Source organism: Sciurus carolinensis, chromosome 2 (genome assembly GCF_902686445.1).
Source record: "Sciurus carolinensis chromosome 2, mSciCar1.2, whole genome shotgun sequence".
NCBI classification, from domain to species: Eukaryota; Metazoa; Chordata; class Mammalia; order Rodentia; family Sciuridae; genus Sciurus; species Sciurus carolinensis.
Window position 1 is genome coordinate 78,069,859 of NC_062214.1, and position 16,601 is coordinate 78,086,459.

General features: G+C 52.7%; 1 protein-coding gene across 3 annotated transcripts in view; it reads left to right on the forward strand.

Annotated features, from left to right (window-relative positions):
• Rasgrf1 (Ras protein specific guanine nucleotide releasing factor 1) overlaps nt 1–16,601 on the forward strand; it is a 111,892-nt gene that overhangs the window by 54,767 nt on the left and 40,524 nt on the right. For all 3 annotated transcript variants that reach the window (XM_047542043.1, XM_047542041.1, XM_047542042.1), the window contains exons 7-13: nt 1,518–1,711; nt 2,215–2,324; nt 5,835–5,953; nt 8,046–8,206; nt 11,855–11,918; nt 13,833–13,969; nt 16,257–16,339. In XM_047542043.1, coding sequence (XP_047397999.1) covers nt 1,518–1,711; nt 2,215–2,324; nt 5,835–5,953; nt 8,046–8,206; nt 11,855–11,918; nt 13,833–13,969; nt 16,257–16,339 — 868 coding nt within the window. The remainder of the gene's footprint in view (nt 1–1,517; nt 1,712–2,214; nt 2,325–5,834; nt 5,954–8,045; nt 8,207–11,854; nt 11,919–13,832; nt 13,970–16,256; nt 16,340–16,601) is intronic.

The window sequence follows — 16,601 nt, forward strand, 5'->3', positions numbered from 1 at the left end:
TTTTTGATGGCCATATAATGCTCCAGTATCCCCTGAATGTGACCATCATCCCCTGCACCTGGCTCTTGTTGTTGACTTTTAGAGTTGTTCCAAATTGTTATTTTCAGACATAATTGTCCCTGCACATGAAGTTTTCTCTATCTTAGAGGCCATTTCCTTGGAATAGGTTTCCAGAAGTAGAATCACTGAAATGAAAGGTATAAATATGTTAAAGGCTCTGGCTTCGACCCTGTTGTCTACCTGCAGTCCAAGAAGACTTGCATTGCCTGGGTACCTGGAGTGAGGGACAGCAGGACCTGGTCCTGCTCCAGTGACCCCACCAGGCATTATTTTTTAATTTTTTTTTTGACATTTCCCCAATTTGGTAGGTAAAGGTGGGTGTTGAAGGCATCTCCACTCTGGAGACAGGAAACCAGCTCAGGGAGGGGACAAGTCAACTGAGGTTGTGCAGGTCACTGCCACGGACCAGACGCCCTCTCCAAGCCTCCATCAGGAGGCCTCTGGGGCAGCGGGCACTCCTTTTGTGTTTCTCAAAAGCAAACACCCCTGCTTTTCCCTGGGTTCCAAATAGGAAGCATCTCCAGAAGGACAGGGCCTGCCTCTCCTGCAGTCACATGGCAGCAGACACTCTCCCAGGCAGTGAGGCACCTGCTCCAGGAGCTGTCCCATAGATCCCTTGGCCGGACACCCAGTTCATAGGGGAATTCCACACGGCTCCAGCCCAACCCGGCAAATCTGGGAGGGCAGGTTTAAGGAGAATGGTTGGTACTTGGGGTCTAGCAGGGCAAGGTCTATACCCAAGGTAGAATGGACCAGAAGGGACCCCACCCATTGACCCTGGGAGGTCCTAGGACGAGGCCTGATGGAGGAGCAGAGACCCAGGGAAGAGGTGTGGAATGGGGAAGTCAGGAGACCCAGCTCCAGGCTAGTTCCGACTCACCTGTGACTTCAGGTGGTTCGCTCTGTCAGAGACCGCAGGGTTCCCAGGGAGGGCTCTTGGGAGCACCCGCAGCAATGACAGGGGTAGGTGAGTGAGGATGTGAGACGGGCAGAGAGAGGAGCCAGGCCGCCATGCAGAGGTATCACCCCTTCCTGGATCATGGGATGGCGCAGGCCCTGGGCAAGGCAGCTTCCTTCAGCTGAAAGCGATTCCCAGAGGAGAACCCAGCCACCGGCACTCCTGGTCACGGGGGTTGAGCACCTGGGTCCTGAAGCGGGGTGCAGGCCACACCTGACAGCAGGCCTAGCCCTGCCCTCTCTGACTCCCCAGTCACAGGTGTCACATAGACAGCCATGTCTCTAAACATCTGTGACTCTAACGTGATCCCAGAGCTGAGCCCACCTCTCTGGTCCTGAGGAGGGCAGAGCGATGAGTCACCCCCAAGGGCAAGGATCTCTTTGTAGTGTGGATTTAACCCTGGCCCCGACCTCTGGAGGGTATGGGTGGGCCAAGGACCTTCAGGATAGGCCCCCGAAAGGTGCCCTCGGTCGCCCCCTGACCCCCGCCCTCCTTCCAGCTGACCTGTTCGATATCCTGCTGCCCATGCTCAACATCTACCAAGAGTTTGTGCGCAACCACCAGTACAGCCTCCAGATCCTGGCCCACTGCAAGCAGAACCGCGACTTCGACAAGCTGCTGAAGCACTACGAGGCCAAGCCCGACTGCGAGGAGAGGACCCTGGAGACCTTCCTCACCTACCCCATGTTCCAGGTGGCTGCCCAGGCCTGCCGTCGAGGGGCGCGCTGGGGGAAGCAGGAGGCGTTGGGAGCCACACTGGGAAGGTTGCAGCTCAGAGAGTCCTCGGCACACACCTCCGCCCTGGCTGGAGGTTGGAGTAGGGCCACCCCCAACCCTGGCAGTGAGAGCAAGCTTGTCCACGCGGGCAGTGAGGGGGCAGCTCCCAGAGACAGCCCTGAGGGGCCCTTCCCACCTGGCTCCCAAGCCTATCACCCAGGTCTTGCCTTCTGCCAGAGCGGAGCCCAGACCAGGCCGCAGAGGCGCCTTGGGGTCAGAGCGCATCTGTGGTCAGCTTGTGGGAGCACCCTGCACTGAAAGGACTATTTTTGCCTCTTTCTCTTTTCATCCCTGTCTCTCGCTTTTCCACCTCTGTCTCTCTCTTGCTTCATCGCTGTGTCTTGCTGCCTGCTCCACCGCTCTTCTGCTCCACCCCCGGCTACTTCCCTGTCCCCCGTCCTCTCCCCTGATGCCCGCAGATCCCCAGGTACATCCTGACGCTGCACGAGCTCCTGGCCCACACACCACATGAACACGTGGAGCGCAACAGCCTGGATTATGCCAAGTCCAAACTGGAGGAGCTGTCCAGGTGAGCCCCTGCCATAGGCACCCGACAGTGGGCGGGGTGCTGCTGAGGTGGACCCTCAGGCCTCAGGTCGGGATCTGAGGGAGAACACCTCCAAACTGAGTCACTTGGAGTGTCCTTTGGGGTCAGCAGCTCAAGCTTCGGTGGTCACTAGGTGGGGATGGCACAAGTGGGGCTCTGTCCCTGGCACAGGTGGGGTCTGAGGAAGGGCCCTGCGCACTCCCTTGGGCTCATCTCCCAGAAGAAGGAGCTGCCCAGAGACTCTGCCCATTTCTTCTGTCCTCCACTGTCAGCATTTCAAATCCTGTGGTGGCAGGAGCCCCAGAGGGAGTCCTGGGTGACAGGCATTCATGTGCCCAAGGCCCCAGTCAACCACAGGTGGTGACAGCAGTGGATAAGCCCATGGCTTGTCCAATTCCAGAGGTCCTGGTCCTCCATTCAGAGTCCCTCACCTGGCCCCCTCTCAGCCCCTGAAGTCCCAAAGGGATCTTTGTCTTCAAGAGGAGGAGCAGATGGGCCAGAGGGAGGCTCTGCAAGACCTCAGGCAGCAGGTGATGACACCCTGCACCAGGCGGTGGCCATGGAGGCTGGGAGGAGTCAAATTCTAGATGTAGCCTGAAAATGGAACCAAGGATTTCTTGATTAGACAGGGAGAGGTCAGTGAAAGATTGGAGTCAAGGGTGATTCCAGAACTTTGGGATGAGCATCCAGAGGGTAGGGTTGCTATTCATTGAGATGGAGGAAACTGCAGGAGGGGCAGACTTGCGGTGGGGGGCGAGGGTTCAGGAGCCTCCTTGGGGAGCACCTTGAACTTGAGATGCTGATGTGATATCCACATGCAGATGGTAAGGGGGAGGGGTATTTGAGTCTGGGGTTGAAAGCAAGAGAAATTGTCAGTCATCAGCTTAGAGATGGGATTTAAAGTCACAGTACCGGTAAGATGGCCAACTGAGTAAGCTTAGGGAGAAAAACATGAGAACCAAAGACTGAGTCCCAGGGCTCCCCAAGGTTTCCACTGGTGGAGCCCAAGGACTGGCAGAGGCTGCAAAGGAGGTTGGTCTGCAGTGGGTGGGTCCCTCAGTCCTTTGACAGCTTCCTGAGTTCAGCAGGGGGCCAAGCACCAATCAAACCAAGGCTCCCAGCTGGGTAGAGAGAGGACCAGTCTGGACCAGGGTGCAGGCTTCACCCTGATCTTTCCAAGACCCAGCTGAGTTCCAGACTCGGGGTGGAGAATCAGGGCCAGGATGTCATCGGGATGTACCTGCAGAGGAACAAAACCATTGGCGGAAAGTAAGAAAGGACAGTGCCCAGGGACCCAAATCCTGCACGCCCTTGTCCACGGGCGAGGGCTTAGGACTCTCATAAGGCAGTGGGGCTTCCCATTGCTGCAGAATGCCCTGCCTTGCTGTAAATGGGTACAGGCGGCACAAGGTCTAAGACCCTGATCCCCTTTCCCCCGGGTCCTGGGTATGCAGCCTGCTTGCTTTCCTCCACCTATGCCTGACCCAGAATCCAGCCCTAGTGACATATATGAGTGTTTTCATATCACCATGACAATAGCCCTTTCATCATCCTCTCCCTGCCCCCCCATAGTGCACTAAGGAAAGCTCCCTGACCAGCCGGAAGCCAGCAGATGGCCAACCCCCTTCCCAGCCATGCTCAGAAACACTGGTCCCCTCTAGGGACTGGGCCTTCATTCTTCCTTCTATCCTGAACCCCTATATCCTGACTAATATCCCAAGGCATCACTTCCAGTTCCCCAGGAGCCCCCCAGAGCTCTCTCGCTATGCACACCCAGGGTCTCCAGCATAAATCCCAGCCTGGCAGCACTTACCCTCACCAGCTACAGTTTACACTACAGGAAAATTGAGTTTTGCTATTTTGAAATCTCCCCTTTAAGTTTTACCAAATACAGCTGCCCCAGCAAAACCCCCACCTGCCCCAAGAGATCTCATTACCACTGGCTCCTCTCAAAATGGAGTCCATCTCTAGGAGGGAACTGAAGCTCCTGAAGAAAAGACCCCATTTGATGCCCCAGTCTGATAAACCATGGACTGAAGTTTATGCCTGATTTGCAAGTCCTAAGCCAGGAAAAAAAATAATAACTGATATTTATTTTCCACTGGTGGTAACAGAGACAGTGACCACTGCCCTTGCCTGCAGCACCCATCAAGTGGCTCAGGGATGGTCCCTGAAATACTCTCTCTTCCATCTGCACCCCAGCATCCTACAGTTGAGGTCACTAAGGATCAGAGGGCTTGAGTAATTTGCTCAAGGTCGTGCTGATTCAGTGCATCACCGATCCCACTCAAGGACTGTCATCTTTCATCGTTGTGAGGTTTAACCCAGATGACCCCTTTGCGAGAACTCCATAAGCCACACTTATTAACCTGCCCCTGGGTTGTCTTAATACTGTAGGATTTCAGTCAACTGCAGACAAAAGACTTTGTGCTCTTCTTAGCCTAAATAGAATACTTTTTCAGAGTCCCCCTACACACACACACACACACACACACATACACACACACACACAAATTACTCACTACTTTCCTAAGAATCCTAGGAATAAGGCAAAGCAATATTGTCCGCAAACACCCACCTTTTCCCACCAATGCTGTTTTAAAAAAGCAGTTAAATGGCGCCATCTACTGGAAATTATGTGTGTTGCAGGAGTCAGAACAGGGTCAAATGAAAGTGGTTCCTTCCCAGAAAGGCCAGAGCCCTTGGAAGCAAGCTGGAACCAGTCTCTCACTGAGCCAGCTGGGTTACCAGGCACTACAGAAAAATAGCCATTCCAGGATTTGAGCAACATTAAAGAGACAACCATATAAAAATCAGAAGAGCCAGGTGTGGCGGTACATAATCCCACCAAGTCCAGAGGCTGAGTCAGAAGGATTGCAAGTTTGAGACCAACCTCAGCAACTTAGCAAGACCCTGTCTCAAAAAGGGCTGAGGATGTAGCTCGGAGGTAGAGCACTCCTGGGTTCAATCCAGGGGAGAAAATGAAATAAAATTAAAAAGAAAAAAATATGCAGAGAATATTTGGGGGGAGGGGGTACTGTAAATGCAAAGGTCCTGAGACAGGAATGAACTTTATTTGTTCTGTGAATGAGAGTTAGAAGAATAACTGATGAAGGGCAAGATAATGAACAAATGATGTCCCCTTTATTCCCACTCCCTCCTGGTGTTGGGGCTGGGCCTGCTGTCTCTGGTCTACATGGCTCAGACTTTGAAATCTGGCAGGCCTGCTTCCTAGCTGCTTTCATTTCCTTTTTTCTGAAATAAGAACTCCTGGCTCCTCAGGCTATCAGAAGATTGAGATGGCATCTATAAGGTGCCTGGCACACACTGGGTGCTCAGCAGATGCACACTGCTTCCCCTTCATGCCTAGAGGCCCCCCTGAGAATCCCAACTGCTGGCCTTTCTTCTTATGTCTGGCCAGAGACCTGGCATTCTCTCCTCCCTGGGAGTAGGGGTAGCCCTCCTCTGACCCTGTCACCCCTGTTGTCACAGAATAATGCATGACGAAGTAAGTGAGACAGAGAACATCCGGAAAAACCTGGCTATCGAGCGCATGATCATCGAAGGCTGCGAGATCCTCCTGGATACCAGCCAGACCTTCGTGAGACAAGGTATGGTGTCTGCACCCCACCTCCCCACTCTACCCCCAGTTGGCCCCACAATTGGAAGGAGGTGACACTTGGGGACACTGCTACTTGGTTTGGCTGCCTTGTGCCCAAATCTGCCCCTGTGATTGTGGAGTCTCCCAGGGCTGCTATATGCAGAGTGATGGAATCTGTACCTGCAGGGGCAGAGATGATTGGTTTCCACAGTTTCCTTCTCTCCAGATGTAAACATGAGTCTACCCAGATGGCCTTGTTTCTGTTATAAACCCTGGCATGTCTTTGGGGGGAGAAAGTATGAGACAGGGGATGAGGGCAGATACCCATTCACCCTTGAGTCGTGAACATTCTCAGTTCCCAGAGGAGGTGGGTGCTAGGTCCGCCCTGTCCTTTCCTTACCATCCTCTGTGTATGGGGAAGGCCATATCCACAGTGGATCTCCTGATAGAAGGGCTTCCCTGCCTTCAGGCCCACCCCAGTCTACCTCCAAACCCTGGAAAGCTTGCCTTGGCTCAGTGTTCTGACTTCCAGCTCAGGAACGTCAGAGCTGCAAGACATTTGAAGGTCATCTCATTCAACTTCCATGTTCTGTGGGAGACTCAGCTCCAGCTTGTACACTCTGGAGGTGACCGCTGCCTCCAGATGGACCTGAGTCCTATCCACCCAGCCCAGGGGCTCTGACTGTGAAAAATTTCCAGAGCCTCCCGCTGGTCCCATGCAACTGCCTCTGACCCTACTGTCCTTGGAAAGGGTCTGGTGTCCTTGGAATTTTGCTCCCTGGACCCATTGTGGCCCCTCTGCCCCTCCCGAGGCTCACCCTGTGACATGCTGAGCCAGAGTCAAACTTGCCTGTCTCCTGGCCTCCCTGACCTGTGCTGGGTGCTTTCTATGCAAGAAACATCCCATATGGTGTCTGTAGGCCTCTCTGAAGGAACCCCAGAAAGGGCTTGGCTTGGAACTGACCCAAAATGTGACCCCTCCTGGAGTGGGCCGTGCCCTCACCCACCAAGAATTTGCTCCATCACCTGAGCCAAAGCCACACACACACACACACACACACACACACACACACACACACGCACTGTGGGGAGGGATTTGCAGACAGGATGGAGGAGCCAGCACCCCTTTCCCATTTATGAGTCATGTAGCCAGCAGTGACACCTGCCCTGTCCAGGCCAGGCCTCCGGGGGGCTCCGGGCTGCACAGAGAATGAGCGAGCCCCTGCCTCCAGAAGCCCCTGTGCAGAGTCAGGAAGAGACAGATGCAGGGAAGCATCCCAGATGGACATCCCAGAAGCAGGAGGCCGAACTCAGCAAAGCACAGCCAGGGAGAGTCGGCCCAGGCAGCAGCATGGGCAGAGCCTGAAGGACGAGACTGAGTTCAAAGTCAAGATGGAGTGAAGGCTTTCCAGGCCAAGGGTGGCATTTAGGACAATGTGACCTAGAACAGAGTTTGTCACAGAGGTGGGAGACAATGACGAGAGAGAAGCTAGGAAGCACACCCCGGTCAGACCCGGCCAGGGGGCCTTGAGTTCCTGAATCCCAAGGCTGGTGGGGAGGGAGGCCCACAGAGGTGGGACCAGAGTGGGGACAGCAAATGGATCTCTTCCCAGCCACCTGCTCTGCCCAGTAATGGCTTCCTAGTGCACAACGTGAGGCCTATAAGGCTCAGTCTGGGTCTGCAACTAATGCTATGATTGACTGATTGGTGATGTCTGCCGTGGCTGCGGGGAGCTGCAGGTGTGCATGGAACCTGCTAACCCCTGGGGCCACAGCCAGCTCCCCACTTGTTCAGCCCCTGCCACCCTCAGCCCTTCAGTCTCACCTCATGGGCTGTGCCCTCTAGTGTTCCTTTGCTGCCAAGGCCCTGGCCCTGACTGGGAGTTCAAGGGACCCTGCATAGTTTCTGTGATCACGCCCCCACCCCAGCACACACCAGGCCCTGGGGAGGGGCTGGGAGGAGAGCCCCCAGGCATTTGCTATCAGGAACTAGGATGGCCCTGTCCCGCTGCAGCTGCCACTGACACCTCAACCTTCCAAACAGGGCCAGAGGCTCACAGTCATCCTGGGAGATGGGCTCAGCGTTTCTCCTCCATCCACAGGTTCCCTCATCCAGGTGCCCATGTCGGAAAAGGGCAAGATCACCCGGGGACGCCTGGGGTCTCTGTCCCTAAAGAAAGAGGGCGAGCGACAGTGCTTCCTGTTCTCGAAGCATCTCATTATCTGTACCCGAGGTTCTGGAGGGAAACTTCACCTGACCAAGGTAAGAGATGCCACCGGGGTGGGGGGTCCCCCAGTCATGGCAGGCTCCACCCTGACCACAGGGTTGTGACTGACCCTGACGGGGACTCAGATGGTGTCAGAGACCTGTGAGTACAAGAGCATGCACACAGGGCCCGGCTTAACTGAGGGTTGGGATGAGCAGAACACAGATTTTCCACCAAAAGAAACATGGGAAATGGGAAGTTGAGTATGGAAGCCCCCAGAGACTCCTACAGAGGAGCCAGGGGTATCTATATTTGTATGTGTGTATGTATTTGTGGTGTGTGTGTGTGTGTGTGCGTGTGTATTTGTGTGTATGTACCTGTGTATTTGTGTGTATGTGGGGTGTGTGTGTGTGGAGGACCACCCCTGACTGAGGGTCAGAGCAACGCCCAGAGTCTTTCTCTCATCTCTAACAAAAAGTTGCTCAAACAGACCGTCCCAAGTGCCCTTCTGAACCACCCTCACCTCCATCACAGGAACACTGCCCTGGTGGCCCTTGGAGGCTGCTGACCACACTCCCACAGGACTTCACAGGACCTCACAGCACATGCCCAACTCCTAGTCTGTCCCTAAATGTGCAGGGGAAGAAGCATCTCAGATCCCTCCTACTTCCTCATAGACCCCAGGGCCTTTGCTCCTGCTGTCCACCCAGATACATGACCTTCTTTCTCCCCAGGCTGACCTCATGTTATTCAAGGCCTGTTCAAACACCACCTCTGCTGTAAGGCCTGTAGCTTGGGCGGAATCTTTTGCTCCCCAAAGTGGTTCATGCTCATCCTTTTGTTCTAAATTCAAATTCAGGAGCTGGCCCGTTTTGTCACAAGTGTGACACCAGAAAAGCCTGCACTTTGTGGAACAGGGACAACTGTCCTCACAGAGGCATTGTGCAGAGGACTTAGCAGTGAGTGAGCCAATGGTGTCCACAATTTATTCACTCGATTATGAAGCACAAGTTTCTGTGAAGCTACCGTCTCTCCCAACACCACATCCATCCCCATGGAAGCAGCTTGGATTTCAAATCTGAACCTGCTGTGGCCTGGAAAGGGCCAGAAGGTTCCTTTAATTAAGTCAGAGCATTGGGGAAACTGTTCTTCCGGACCCTCAGTGCCTGGCCCGTAACCTCCTGTTGAGCTATTAGAGCAGGCCTGGGCTTCGGGAATATACTGCTTCTGTTAACATGTCAACAAATTAGTTGGTTGGCTGCACAAGGGGAAATTAATTTACAATATTGAATACTGCAGTTCCAACCAAATTGTGTATCAAGGAAAGTGTTCATTATTTATTAGCTCTGGAGCTTCTAGTCCAAAGATCTCTGTCCAGGCCAGGGGTCCGTTCCCCAGCAAGCACAGGTTACACTGGAGACCTTGAGGCAGCTTCCTGCTCAGAAAGTCTGAAAGCACATGCTTTTACATTGGTTAATTTTATTTTATTTAGGAGTTTTTGTTTTATTTGTTTATAGTTTAGGAATTTTAGCATATTGACAAAGAACATAGAATCAAAGTACTGCTCAGTCCCAGCACTGCCTTGTACTAGTGGGACCTCAGGCAAATCACACGACTTCACCAAGCCTCAGTTTCTTTATCTGCATAAAGAGTGTGAAAGTACCTACTTCCCAAGAATGCCATGAGGATTAAGTGAAGGAGTCCCAATGCCTGGTACACAATAAATGCTCAATAGGTAACAGCCATTGTCACTCTTAATTGTATAATAATGAACTTGTAATAGTAGTAATAATAATAATAGCAGGCTCTTGCATAATGATTAGTGCGGGCCAGGCACTACCCCAAATCCTTATGTGTATTTAACTCCTAGAAGAGGCCCGCTGAAGCAAACACTTACTTTCCCCAACCTACAAAGGAAGTGAGACAGAAGCCAGCCTGTGGCAGAACTGGGATTTGAACCCAGGGAGTCCAACTGCAAATTCTATGCTTTTAGTCACATAGGCCATATGGCCTCCCAAAGCTAAGAGGTAAAATTGAAGTCACCTCTCTTTAAATAATGCAGGTGGAAATAAAACACCTTAAGTTTTTTCTGAAGGGAGGAGGTCGCAAATCTGCAAGACTTAAAACTATCGTAAGAATTGTTTGGGCCTCAAGTAAGAGAATGTTAGAGCTTCCGAGATGACCAAGCACAATGACATCACTGGCAAGGTTAAGGCCCAGCAAGTCTGGGAGCCACCCAAGACCACCAAAGGACTGAGCGAGAAGCAGATCCCATGGCTTGGAAGTCCGCTGTACTCTCTGCAGTGCCCCTCTGCCTCCCAAGTGGCAGAGGGGCACTGCCCCAAGCATTTGAGATATGGATCAGCCACATGGCCAGTCTCTATTATGGTCAGTTATTGTATTATTTATCTGTTGCTGTGTAACAAGTTACTCCCAGTGGAGTAGCTGAAGGTCAGGAAGGTCTGTGGGTCCAGCGGTCAGGAGTGGCTTACCCAGGTGGTCTTGGCTCAGGGTCCCTCATGGGTTTGCAGTCAAGACATCTGCTGGGGCCACAGTGCTCTGAAGGCTTGACTGGGCCAGGGGACCCTGTTCTGAGATGATGCATCCATGGAGGCCCCTTGTGCACCTCCCCCCACGACAAGACAGTTGGTTTCTCCCCAAACGGGTGACAGCCAGAGAGCACGCAGGAGGCTGCCGTCCCTAGACAGCACAGCGTTGCTTCTGCTTTATTCTGTAGTTAGACGCAAATCACTAACCCGCCCCACCCAGGAGGAAGGCCGTCAGCCTCCACCTTCAGAAGGCAGGAGTGGCAATCTGTGGAGGAGCTTATGACCACCACAGGCTCTGTCACTTCTCCCCTCAATAGTAAGGGCTCTCGCACCCAGAAGGCGCTCACACACTCAAAGATGGGAGGCATTTTGTGGGTCTTCCTAAAAATTAGACATGAGTAACAGATGTTGGGTTGGGATCCGTTCCCCAAACCTCCAGCTAATGGACCAGGTGACTTGCACAAGACAAGTCTGAATTCACTTCCTCGTCTGTAAAATGAGAACAAGGCCTGCGATGGGTCCATAAGAATAGCCTCTCTTCCTGCTGGTAACATGAGGTCTTTGACTTAGAATAGGGAGTTGCAAACTCCTGTAGATATGACTATAAGGTAAAGCTCAGAGATGCTGCAGGGGCAAGAGGTGGCCTAGCAGGGCAAAGCTGGCCCCTCTGCCCATAGCCTGACCTCAGCCTTCATCCAGAGAGGGCCTCTCTGAGTCAGTCTCCTGTCATCCACTTCATTAGGCTGCATATATAAAGTCCTTTGACTTCTGAGGCCGGGCATGATGGCATACGCCTATAACCCCAGCTGCTCAGGAGGCTGAGGCAGGAGGATCACGAGTTCAAAGCCAGCCTCAGAAACTTAGCAAGGCCCCAAGCAACTCAGTGAGACCCTGTCTCTAAATAAAATACAAAAAATCTAAAAAAGGTTAGAGATATTTGGTACCAGAGATTGAACCCAGGGTGCCAAAAATAAAAAAATATACAAAGTCCTTTGACTTCCAGAACAAAATTCCCACTTGGCATATAACACATACCCATCTGTATGTGTACCTATGGACGCTCTCTATAAATCCCCTTCCAAAGCTGACATGCCAGGACTCTTGAGCCAGCACGTCCACCCAGGTCTGGAGGTGGCAACTGCTGCTTTTTTTCAGAATGGAGTCATATCCCTCATCGACTGCACCTTACTGGAGGACCCAGAAAGCACAGAGGAGGAAGGTGAGTGTGCAAGTTGCCTGTGCGTGCTCATACAGACACACACGCTCACCCAGGAGGGTCACGGCCCAGCTGGTTTGGGTTGGGAGGAAAAGCAGATGCTGAAGTGTGGTAGCCCCTTGCCTGGATGCAGAGGGGCCAGGGTCTGGGTCTTTAGACAAGGAGCCCAGCAGTGGTGACCTTGAACCACCATCTTGGTTTCTTCCAGGCTTCTTGACCCAATTGATGCCGTTAAGTTTGGGGGTCACATCATCTCAGCAAACACCCCTTAAACACACTCATGTACTACATGCACAAGGGCTCACAGGGCTGCGAGCACAGGGTCCAGGGAGGCACCTGCCCCGTTTCTGTCCAGTAGAGGAAAGGGTGGGGTGGGATTTTCACGGGGTGCTGTCTTAGTCTGTTTGTGTTGCTGTAACAGAGTAGCATAGGCTGGGAAATTTATAAACATGAAACTTATTTGGCTCATGGTTCTGGAGGCTGGAGAGTTCAAGATCAAGGTCCCCCTGGTGAGGATCTTCTTGCTGTGTCATAAAATGGCAGAAGGCTCCACACGATAGGGGAAGGGGGATGAATTTATCCTTAATAAGGTCTCCACTCCCACAAGAATAAACCCACTCCCAAAGTTGGTCCTCATCTCCCTTCTTTACTGGCCCCAGCCAAGACTCGGAGACACTCTGTGGATGCCCTGCCCTGGGAGGACCCCAGCAGGACTTGCACTCTTTGCTCTTCCCCTCACTGGGCTCCTCAGGGAGGGCCTGGGTCTGAACCTCCTCAGCATCCCAGTCCAGCATGGCATGGGCTTGGGCTTGGACTTGGTGGTTGTTCCACATCCACTTGACTTGTGCTCATGCAGGACACATCATGCAACTCCACTGAGGGCCAAGCTAAGTGACTGCCCAAGGGAAATGTGTGTGACTTACCTGGAGCACTCTGACCAGCACTACCTTCTCTAATGTCAGCCGTGACTGGTGCACAGGACAGCCGGACTCCAGTGGAACTGTGAGGCCCTGAGGCTGTTTTCCTTCCTGGGCCTAGGGAGGGTCCCTGAGCATCCCCCACCTGCAACACAGACACCCCACTTCTCAGAGAAGCCAGCATGGTCCTCCAAGTCACCACACAGATCGAGCTCCCCAAGCCCCCCTGTGCTCAGCAAGAGGTCCTAAAACTCTTGAGTGTCAAAACTGGAAGGGACCTGGATCCCAGTCCCGTTGTACAGGAGGACTCCTGAATCCTGGCAATCCAGGGACAGCACTCCAAGGTCACTCGGCAGTGAGCAGCAGAGCAGCCCAGAGCTGAAGCAGACATTCCACAACTTTCTACCCCATTCAGGGCACTCCCAATTAATGTAGCCATATTGAAAGAATCATACTCCGGCCTTAGTCTTTCCAATGAACAGTTCTCAAGAGTTCAAGGACATTTTCAGGTGAAGAGCAGTAATAAAAAATACCTAGAATTTACTTTTGCCCTGGGGAGCTCTAAACTGAACTAAACGACCAGCCCAATGCATAAAAGTTTAAGATGTCCAACTTCCTTGCTGGCCCACACACCACCTTGGGGTAGCAGGAGGCTGTAGAACACTTCTGGCCCCATTTTAGCAGCCCTGCTGAGGGGCGTGGCAAAATCCTCAGGATCTCTTCTCCCCATTGGCGCAATGAGGGCAGAGGGATTCCAGAAGACGGAATCTGCATCCAGGAGAGTCCCTGGGCGCTTGTAAGCCACTTCTGCACTCCAGGGCATTATTTTTCCATGTTTGAAATGGTGACACCTAGTCTAAGGGGAAAAAAAATCTGAAAATAGCAGCCAGTGTCCTGGTGCCCCTAAAACAGAGCCCCCACTTGCGGGTAAAACAGGGACCAGTAAAATTCCAAAGGGGCCCACATTCACTCTGCCGATTTCATGTTTTGCAACGGGAAGCCAAAGGATCTGGTCAAGACGTAGACCACTTGGATTTTAAGATTGGGGTGGAACCAAAAGATTCCCCGCCCTTCACAGTCATCCTCGTGGCCTCATCCAGACAGGAGAAGGCAGCGTGGACCAGTGACATCAGCCAGGTGAGCAGTGTCCCCTATTCCTGAGAGCAGGTGATCTCTAAATGCCTAACCTGGTTGGGAACCTGGTAGAAAGAGGGATAGCTGCATTGTGGGTCCACAGCCTCAGCCAACCTGAGCTCGGCTAGTGCATCCTGTTTGCACAGTCTTCTAGGTCACCTGCAAAGTGGGATCCCTTTGCATCTGAGTCACCTGGCAAGGTGATTTAAAAACTTCAAATTCCTGGGCTCTGCTTCCCCCCACTCCCCGAGATCTAGTGGGTGGCCTGGGAATCTACAGTTTCATACACCCCAAATCATTGATATGCACAGAAAAGTCTGGGCACCACCAGCCAAGGAGGTTAGCTGCAACAGAGTTTGGAGAGAGAGAGACATGGCCCTGAGGAGCTGGGGTACCTGCAGGCAGCCTCCTAAGATTAAACCCAGTATGGGCTATGCAGGAGGAAGATTCGGTTTTGGCCTTTGCCTGCTGCAAACATCAGGGTCATTTATCCTATTTGGAGCATTAACCAGGAAGCACAGGCATCCCTGGGTATAATCAGCAGACCCAGAGGGTCTGTGGGCATTGGACGTACAAGGAGCAGGGATTCTGAGTCTAGAAAGAGACTGTCCGCAGCACTGGGATTCAGGCTCCAGAAGCATCCGGGTAGCCCCTCCCTGTAGCCAGTTCCCAGTGCACCTGCTGTCCTCTCTGTAGAGCAGGATGGGTGTTTTAGGAGAGCAGATGATAGCAGAAGAGGTGTTTCCTGTCTGTAGGGAGAAAACCCTATAGGAGGTGCCACCTCCTATAGGTCAGGGGTTTGGGCACCCTGAAAGGGCAGAATCTTCACCGTACCAAAAGACCCTCCCTTGCTCTCTCCTTCCTCTTTGCTGCCCAGCTTCCCTGACCACCCACTCCCAGCCTGCCTTCTGACCTACCTGCCCCTCTCACAGTTCCAGAAGAGCAAGGCATGGTGGGATAATGCATAGCATCGGGCTGTTCTTTCCAGTTCTCCTGTGGGTCTTCAAAGGTCCTAGCATGCCCTGGAGAAAACTGGGATCCCCAAGCCCAACTCTTTCCCATCTCGGTGAGCTGTACTGTCAAAGGCCCAGGCTGCTCTCCTGGAGGGTCCTCACAGGTCCTGTGCTTTCCTGGCAATGGTGCTGATGCCAAAGGTTATGGGTCCCCTGCCCCTCTCCCCTTGGGAGCAGCATTGGCCATTTCCCCAGGTCCTCCACTGCCTCTGGAGTCTGCAGCACTAAGGGGAGTCTAAGTGACCAGAGGGGAAGTTGGGCTAAGAAACACAAATGTCAGAGAGGCACCTGTGTGAGGCAGCTCCTTTGGGGGACTGACCTTGATCAGGAGTCTGGACTTGGAGACACCCTGCCAGCCTTTTGGTTGCCACTTCTCAGTGACCTTGACATACACCCCCACTCATACACTCCAGAAGGTTCTGTGATGTGCCTGAGCCAAGGAGGAACCTGGTCATGGCAGAAATGTGAAGTCCTGGGGCAGGGAAAAATGAGATGTATCTCTTAGTTTTATTTGTGTGATTGATCTTTTATTCAAAGCAATACTTCAATTTTGAATTTTTTGGAGGCTGAGGAAAATGTGCAATCATGGGTCGCCCTGCTGCCTCACCTCCTACAAGTACCCCACACGTATTGATGCGTGGTGTGGAAAACCATCCACAGCTTCAGAGCTCTGGCACTGTGTAGGCAGAGGGCAGAGAACAGAGCACAGCACTTTCCTGCAGAGGGTGTGAAGGCCCAGCTGTGAAGGCCTCCCAGGAGAGAAAGCCCAGATCACCATAGAGCTGATCCTGTCCTTGATGCTGGACCTCAGAGGTGGGCAGCAGAGTGATCAGTGTCAGATGTCTCTATTTTGCAAACAACCCAGTGAGGAAGGAGTCACCGTTCCCATTTCACAGACAGGAAAACTAAGACTCAATAAGGTCGGGTAGGGCTGGGATTGTGGCTCAGTGGTAGAGCACCTGCCTCACACTTGTGAGGCACTGGATTCAATCCTCAGCACCACATAAAATGGATAAATTAAAGTAAAGGTGTTGTGCCCATAAAAAAAAAAGAAGGTCAGGCAATCTCTCAAGGTCATTCAGATGGGACTTGACCTCCAGCCTAAATACAAGGAAGGCTCTCATCAACTCCACCCTGTCCTTGCCTGGACAACCCCTGAAGCTTGAGGACCCCATGTCAAGCTGGGGCGTGCGAGCTCCTAAGATGGCAGAGCTCCTGGTGGGCCTGGATCCTGGAACGGACTGAGGCTCTGACCCCGGGGTCCCCTCTGTTTCCAGTGTGTGGATAACATCCGATGCAATGGACTCATGATGAATGCCTTTGAGGAAAATTCCAAGGTCACAGTGCCACAGATGATCAAGTAAGTGCCCTCAATCTGTTTTCACCAGGCTGTTTCCCAGCGATCGCGTGCCACATGGGGATAGCCAGGACCCTGGGATGGGCCAGTCCCCAGGGCTTGAAAGATGCTGGGTTTCGTCCTTGGAGACTTCGGATGTTTGTTTTCTTGTTTGTCCTGAGTTACGTCTGTTGGGATGCTTGCTCTTGCTTAGTTTTGGTTGAGGTTTGTTTTGCACATGGAGATTATTTTTGTATTAAGCTGTTTTAAACATATTGAGAATGAA